This window comes from Dermacentor variabilis, chromosome 6 (assembly GCF_050947875.1).
Source record: "Dermacentor variabilis isolate Ectoservices chromosome 6, ASM5094787v1, whole genome shotgun sequence".
Taxonomy (NCBI): Eukaryota; Metazoa; Arthropoda; class Arachnida; order Ixodida; family Ixodidae; genus Dermacentor; species Dermacentor variabilis.
In genome coordinates this window covers 18,085,201-18,093,875 of record NC_134573.1, presented here as the reverse complement: position 1 = coordinate 18,093,875, position 8,675 = coordinate 18,085,201, and the positions used below count along the sequence as shown (strand labels likewise).

At 44.0% G+C, this 8,675-nt stretch overlaps 1 protein-coding gene across 1 annotated transcript in view; it reads right to left on the bottom strand.

Annotated features, from left to right (window-relative positions):
• Positions 1-5,411: 5,411 nt before the first annotated feature.
• The window catches only part of LOC142584669 (U8 snoRNA-decapping enzyme-like), a 69,406-nt gene continuing 66,142 nt past the window's right edge, over positions 5,412-8,675 (bottom strand). The window contains exon 2 of the mRNA XM_075694839.1: positions 5,412-7,991. Coding sequence (XP_075550954.1) covers positions 7,464-7,991 — 528 coding nt within the window. The 3' untranslated portion in view covers positions 5,412-7,463. The remainder of the gene's footprint in view (positions 7,992-8,675) is intronic.

The following is an 8,675-nucleotide window of genomic DNA, read 5'->3' as shown; positions in this document are numbered from 1 at the left end:
GCATATTCGTAGGCGCCATGTTTTCAAAATGCGATACGAAGAGCGAATAACCACGCGCGGGTGGCGACCTAACAGGAAGTGCTCTTGGGGCGACAGAACCGAGTTCATTCGGCTGTCTAAAAAGAGAGTTTCTTGCAAAGCGCAGAACTTCAGGGTGTGCACAAGCATTATGTCTGCATCGCCAATCAGCAGCTGACAAAAACGACGCTGCGATAAGGCGTTGGGAACATCTGCCTAGCTCACGCCGCCATGACCGCATCAGCGGAGTCAGTTGATTGGCCCGAAGAGCGATACGGAGCTTCATGGCAGTATCCACCAGTTCTTCTGACGTGTGTCGTCTGAGTGCACGACCTTCAACTGAACAATGCAGACGCCACTGCACCTTGAGCGCATGCCATGACTCTGGGTCAGATCTAGAAAGAGAAGCGCGCAAGACTCTTGACAAACAAGAGCGCGAGTGCGCGTCGTGTAGAACGCCGATGTCGATGCGCCAAGGTTTTGCTGATGAAGAAGCAGGGAAGCAAACTTCAAGCATAACTGGTCTGTGATCAGAAACATAGACAGGAGATGAAGACAAAGTTATGACATCAAATTGGTAGACATATTGAGCTAAATTGCATAGCATATAGGCACGGTCTAACCTACTTGACGACGTACCGCGTCGCCACGTCCAGGACAAATGTAGAACCATAAAAAATTTATATGTATCCAGCAACGAAAAGTGCTGGACGAGACGACGCAACCCCCGTGCGTTCCAATCACAGCGACCCCAGCACGGGTCTTGCACATCTGCTCGCGTGTGTAAAACGCAGTTAAAATCCCCAACACGAACCACGTGACGAGCGTCCAGGAAATACACGTCCAGGGCACGAAAAAAGCCATTGGACTTAGTGGCTTGAGCGGGCCCATAGATGCACAAAATACGTAACCTAAATGAGGATAGCACACAATCAAATGCCAATATCCGCCCTGTCTCATCATAAAAAAAAAGACATGATCTCGCAAGAAAGCTCTATTGAAAGTATAATAATACCGACTCCACTAGTACGTGATGCCGCGATAGAGAAAGAGCAATCTAAGTTCAAAGTGCGTTTGAAGGCAAGAACATGTCCAATGGTGAAAAAAATTGTTTCTTGCAAACACAGAATGTCACAGTTCTTAGCGCGGGCCACGCTGATAATTTCAGCTTGTTTTATAGGATTTCGGAACCCTGTGCGTTTAATTAAATAATATTCAGAGTGTCAGCCATATTTAATTAAATGTGTCGCTGAACTGACCTGGTCGTGCTGTTCAAGTCGGCACCCCGGGAAAAAGTCCAGGGGTCAAGCAGCAAACACGTCACTTCTTCGACCCTCTCGAAGAAGGCCGAGGTTTTTTTGGCCGCTGTAACTCGGCGCGGCGATCCGGGGCGCCGTCCGAGCCAGAGGCTGACGTGTGGCCACGCTTTACGTCTCGTGGGACTCACATCTCTACGTCGAGTCCATGCAGATTTGGTGAGAGTCCAACGCTACTATCAACGCTACTAGAAACATTCGCCCAGCCTGAAGAAGCCGTAACGCAGCTGTGCTCTCAGCACCTTAACATTAACATAGATACAAAAGAAATTGAACGAGCACATCGTCCCGGGAGGCATACCGCTGGGCGCCGTCGCCCTATAATTGTTAAATTTACGTACATTAAGACAAAAGAGACTGTCCTATCAAATGGCCGTAAGTTCAAAGGCACTGAACACAGTGTCAGCAAAGATTTTTCTAAGGCTGTACAGAACGGCCGCAGGCACGTTGTTGCTTTTGCGAAAGCAAAATCTGCTCGCTTTTCATTGCGTTAAAAAAACATTGCACATAGATACTAAAAGCTACATGTTTGACAAGACATCACAGACCGTCACAGAAACAGCATAGCAATTGCATTATCCCACGAATATAAGAACTCGCCCTCCCATCCTACGTAATAATCTGTCTTTTTCAGTAATTTTTACGAACATATGCAGGTTTCTGCCAAAGCGTGAACAATCACAGACCGTCAAAGAAACAGCATAGCAATCGCATTATCCCACTAATATAAGAACTCGCCCTCCTATCCCACGTAATAGTCCGTCTTTTTCAGTAATTTTCACGAACATAAGCAGCTTTCTGCGAAAGCGCGAAGACGTATCAAATCTTATGTCATCATCCGCCAGTAACTCACTGATACTAACAGAAACGTGGCTTCCAAAAGAAATCAGTGACGCAGAAGTCCTGGCCGATCTTTCTAACTTCGGCGTTTATCGATGCGATCGGAAAGAAGCACGTGGCGGAGTGTTCTGATTGCCGTGAACCAACAATTGCTGTGCACACGAGTTAACATTGACAGCCACTTGGGAACACTGTGGTTAAAATGTCAATGTTCCCCACAAACAGTACTGCTAGGTGTTTGTTATCAACCCCGTCACCATCAACCGGACTTTTCTAATCCCTTAAACAACATATCAAATGAAATTACTTCCAAGCATCCCAATGCTATTATTCTCCTTCTTGAAGACTTTAATTTTCCCGACATTAACTGGCACAATGGCACTGCTTTACTAACAAATCAAACTGAAGCGAGCGACTTTATAGAAGTGTGTTTAAATTACAATTTAACACATCTAGTGCTGGAGCCAACCCGTGTGTCCGGCACATCTGCCAATATTTAAGATCTTATACTAAGCAGTCATCCTGAAAGCTTAACATCCCTTACACACGGGTGGCGGCGGCGGTGGTGAAAGGACGCTGCACTTATCTGTTCTTTTTTGCCTATCCAGGTTGGTAAATTCGCTTATTTCTTCTGTTTACCGCTACGCTACCGCTACCGCCGTTGCCACCGTGTTCTCTGCTTTGCTCAGTGCTGTGTGCTATATGTGCCTTTTGTTAAACTGAGTGCTACCGTGTACTTCTGGACCACGGAACATGGCAAACAGATGTCAGTCCTGCGATGAGCCCCTGCCATGTGACGGCCGCGTCCTGAAGTGCAGCGAATGTGAGTCCTGTTATCATGTTGGTAATTGTTCTGGCTGGTCGAAGTCAACATTCAAGAGCAAAGGCGAAAGCGGCCGCAAGGCATGACGATGTACTACTTGACGTCCATCAAAAGCTAACGGTGGGGACAAAACAAACATGAACTCTGAGCTAACTATCTGTCTGGCAGATATAACTAGAAGGCTTGATGCTCTGGCTCGGCTGCCAGCTCAAGTTGGGGGGATTAAGGATTCAATTGAGCTATTGTCACAGAAGTATGACGAAATCCTGAACCGACAAGTTAAACAGGAGCAGGACATTATTAGCTTGAACAGGCGTGTAGGCAAATTAGAGGCGGTTTACATTTCAAATGACATTCAGCAACTGAAAGCGACTGTAAATGACCTTGAGTTTCGCAGTAGGAAACTAAACATACAAGTACACAGCATTCGAGCTGCGCCAAACGAGGATTCGCTGTGTAGGTTGAATGATCTGGCTAAGACTGTTAGCCTACCAGAGCTGACGGGGAATGACATCGGCGCTATTCACAGGCTACCATCAAATCCAAACAAAACGCCTGAAATTATTGTTCGATTTGCCCAGCAGTCAACCCGCGATAAGTGGCTGGAAAAGCGGAAAGCCCTCAGGAATAATTCATCGGGTATTTCGATCACTGAGAACATGACCAACATAACAGAGAGCTGCTCCGCTGCGCAAAAGAAAGGACAGAGCGCAATGGTTATCGTTTTTCATGGCATTGTAATGGCAAGATTCTTGTAAGGAAAACAGAGGGCGATAGTGCCGTTGTCATTCGTTGCGCGGCTGACCTTGATAAGCTGTGATATGATTTTACCTGGCACTGTACCCTGATATTTCATTTCATTTAATTTACTGAACCCTCAGGGCCGAAGGCATTAAAGAGGGGAGTGGTTACAAAACAGAAATACATAAATAAATACAATGCATATTACAGAACAAGTATTGTCATCCTCCTGTTATACAATGTTAGCAAGTGCAGAACGAAAATGCTGGTTATCAATTGTGTCGACGATATCTGCGGGAAGGCGGTTCCATTCACGTGATGCGCGAGGCAAGAAAGACTGAAATGCAGTTTTAGTGTTACATGTTTCAATGCCAACTTTGTGACGATGGTCAATGCGATTTGACACGTATCTGGGGGACGAAATGAGGGAATCGCGTAGCATGGGGTGATGGTATACCTTAAGAAAAAGGCTCAAACGAATTGTCTGCCGGCGGGATGCTAGAAGAGGTAAAGAAAGATTAGCTTTCATTCTTGTTACACTTGCGTTACGGTTAAAGTTGGACAGGATAAAGCGAGCAGCGTTATTTTGAACCAGCTCAAGTAAAGTTATCAGTTTTTCATCATGCGGATCCCATATCGCGGCGGCAGATTCCAAATTAGAACGTATTAGTGTTTTATAAAGCAGCAATTTCAAAGAAGGAGTTTTGGAAAAGTTACGGCGCACGTAGCCCAACATGCGGTTAGCTTTGTTAGTAATGTATTCAATATGGCGTGTCCAGTTAAGGTCAGCAGAAATATGAACACCCAGGTATTTATATGAAGTAACCGCTTCTAATGCAACGTTATTTAGGTAGTATACAGGCGGAGAGTTGGCACTTCTTGATATTCGCATAATTTTGCACTTATTAGTATTAAGTTCCATAATCCATTCATTACTCCAAAGAGAAATGTTAGAGAGGTCACGCTGAAGACTGTTAGCATCGTCGGGGGATTTTATTTCGCGGAAAACAACACAGTAATCAGCAAACAAAAGAATGTTAGATGATACAATGGAAGGGAGATCATTGATGCAAATAAGAAATAAAAGGGGTCCAAGCACTGACGCTTGTGGCACGCCCGAAAAACTTCGCTGAAAGGTGAGTTAAAATTATTAACGTAAACGAACTGGGATGGGTTAAGAAGAAAGTATTCAATCCATTTCAGAACATTGTGGTCAATATTCAGTTGGGTTAGCTTTAAAAATAGTAAGCGGTGACATACCTTATCGAATGCTTTCGAGTAATCTAGGAAAATGCAGTCAGCTTCTGATGCGCGATCTAAAATATGGTGAAGCTTGATAGTGAAGCTGGCAAGTTGTGTTTTGCAATAAAATGACCTACGAAAGCCATGCTGTGCGGGTGTAAAAAATGAATTAGACTCGAGAAAGTTCGCAAGGTTAGTGAAGATTACATGTTCTAATAGTTTGCAGCAAGTACTAGTGAGCGAGATGGGGCGATAATTTATAGGGGATGTTCTATTTCCTGACTTGAATAATGGAACCACCTTCCCGACTTTTCATTGTGTTGGCAGAGTGGAACTATCGAGAGTCTGCTGAAATATCATTGTTAGCATTAAGGAACTGTAGACAATTGTATTTCTTAAAAATTTAGCATGAATGCAGTCCAAACCGGGCGATGAATGAAATTTTAGGGCATCAATAAGTTTGGCAACGCCAGATGAATCGATTAAAATTTGAGGCATAGTTCGGAAATTATACCGGAGTGGAAAGGAATGTTTGGTGTTTGATGTGCGCGAGAAGTTCAGAACAAAGGTTTCGTTAAGTTCTGATGCGCATAAATGAGCCAGAATAGGGTCACCTGACGCGTCAGCTAATAGATTGTTCGGTATGCGGGTTGATGACGCGCCAAAATTATTTAATGTTGGTAGATAGCATCGATGGTAAAGTGTTAGATAGGAAGTTATCTTTTGCTTGCTTAAGCGCAGTTATATAGGCATCAGCGGCAGTCTTGTATGCGTCCCAATGTGCGTTACATTGTGATAGCCTGGCTGTACGATATCGGCGCTTTTTTCTGTTAGATAGGCGTCTTATATGGGCGGTATACCATGGGGCTTGAGGATTAGAAGCGATGGTGCGGCTTGGAACATATCTTTAAGTTAGTTCGTGAACTTTGGCCGTGAACATATCCCAGTTAGTTTGCACAGAGCGTTCGTTAAAGTTTCTGAAGAAGTTTTGAGTAAAAACTGATAATTAATTGTTAATGGCATCAAAGTCTGCTCTAATATAATATAGTATGGTCTGTTTCTTTCTTGCAGGTTTAGGACAGGCAGTGCTAATGCTGAAAATGAGCAAAGAGTGATCACTTATGTTAGGTAAATAGGTGATGGCTGAAGCAAAGTCGGCTCGATTGGTTTTGATCAAATCTAAAGTGTTGGCTGTGTTGACAGAGATTCTGGTAGCGTTAGTGACTAATTGGGTAAGTGAAAAAACAGAGCATAAATCAAGAAAATCATTGGCATCGTATGAAAATTGAGATAGGGTGGGAGGCTGGGTACCCCAAGAAATGTTCGGAGAGTTAAAATCACCTAGTAAAAACAAGAAAGCCGATGGAAAGCTGGTGTGTATTATGTTAAGTTCGTCATGAAGGTCGTTAATAAACGAGCGTAGAGAAGGAGGACGAGAGCATACGCCGAATATTATTTTCTGATGGTCAAGGGTAACTGATTCCCAGACAGTTTGCAAGACGCTATTAGTGTAGATGCATGATGACGGCATGTCTTTCGAAATATCAAGGAGTACGCCGCCTCCCCGTTGATTAGTTCGGTCATTGCGATATACTGCAAAGCGGTGTGCGTTTTGAAAGAGTTCGTTATCGTGAATTTGAGATGATAGCCAAGTTTCAGTAAGTGCGATGGTATGCGCAGAACAGGTGTCGATTGCCGATGAAAGAGAAGTTTTCTTATTCGAGATACTTCTGATGTTAATATACAGAATCGTAACATCAGATGGTGATGAATGACCACTGCCCCTCTCGCGCCCCTAGGACGCCCCATGTGACGAAACGCTTGATCCTTGGGGCGCTTGTTCGGATGGCTGCTCGATTTGATCGATTGTGTCGTTAGATGGATTGTACATGAAGCATTTGCCGCGTATGTATAGCTTATTGTAGCGAAGGCGAAATTTGGGTGATCCCGGATGACCAATTCCAAATTCGGTAAGTTTCCGTCTCGCAGTTCGAGTGGCGGGTGAAAAATATTCGCTTATGGAAATTTTGTGTTCCTTGAAATAATTGCTATGTGATAGGATTAACTCTTTCATTTTGTAGTTGGTAAACTTGGCAATGATGGGTCTGCATTTATTAGCGGAAAATATCTACAAACGATGAACACGCTGAAATGGGTCGTTTGGTAGCGAGTCAAGAACCTTCGTTAGTGCATTGGTCAATGTATTTTCAGTTTGTTGCCAAGTTTTAGATGAATCTGTTAGTCCATGAAAAATCAGATCATCGCGGCGTGACCTGTCCTCCATATCATCTGGGCGCTTTCGTAAAAACTTATTTTGTGAAGTTAAGCCCTCAATACATACTTGCATGCCTGCAAACTCATGGCTGAATGTATCAATAAATTTCTGTTTCTCTTCTAGTTCATCCAAACGCTTCTGAACATTAGTTATTTTTGTTTCGATGCTTTTGTGCCCAGCCTTAATGGATTTAATGTCTGCGGTCAGCTCATGTTGTGCCTTCGAACTTTGTAATGAGCGGGAGTGAACATCTTTGAGCAGGGAGCGAATCAATTTCTGATAGGGATTCGGATCGAGTGGTGGGGCCGGGGTTCGTTTCTATGTCGCCGGAGCACAAGAGTAGGAAAGCCACAGAAAAGCAATCATGCACAGTTTCACACAGCACCACTGGGCACGGGAACAGCAATAAGCAGATGTCATCGCTTTTTTTAGCGTACAAGGAAAACGTACACAACTGCATCGGAGCAAAGCGAAAATCAGGAGCCATGCTTCTTGCAATGTTCCCGTGCCCACTGAATTCGAGGACGGAGTCGCCACAGCTTAAATTCCTTGCGGGCGATGATGCAGTTGTCGATGGGGTTAAACCGCCGAAGGCGAGCGATTCCATCGGGTGCGCAGGGATGAAAGATTTGTTGAAGGGGCCACAGTCAGGCAGTGGCGGTGGTAGCATCTGAGCTGATGGGCATGAGGGAGATAGCGATTCCAGTATCAGCCAGGTGAAGAGCGTCAGCCTAACCTGCATCGGAGCAAAGCGAAAATCAGGATCCATGCTTCTTGCAATGTTCCCGTGCCCACCAATGTTTATTTTAGTATCCCTCTCACCATGCTTCCTTCCTCAACTGCGCAGGTAGACGTTACAAGCCTTAAAAACTTCTATGATACTGGTTGTCAAAAATGCCTTAGTTGTGTTCATTTTAACCTCAGATCTGGTAGAAATAACTAGGATGAACTCGATTATTTTTTTAGCGAAGCGCAAGTACGCTTTGATATTGTGATGTATTCTGAAACCTGGTTTGCCTCGGAAGAGAACGTGTTTAGATCTCCAACATATAAATCCTACTACATGAACCGCAAAGGCAAAAGGGGTGGTGGCGTAGCAATGCTAATCTCCAACCTAATTGATTCTGAACTAATACCAGAATTCTGCTGTATCACTCCATTTTATGAAACGCTTGCTATCAGATGTGATACTTCAGTTTTTTGTGTTTGTTACCGCCCTCCTTCGAATAATATCCGTCTGTTTTTCTCCTTGTTGAACTCTCTGTAAGAATTCATCAGTGAAAGAAAATACGCATTAATTCTAGGTGGTGACTTCAACATCAACATGTTAGCTGATAGCAGTGCTAAATTAGAACTCGCATCGCTGTTAAGCGCTCATTCTTGTCAAAACTATATCAACACTTTTGGAACTGTTCGGAGT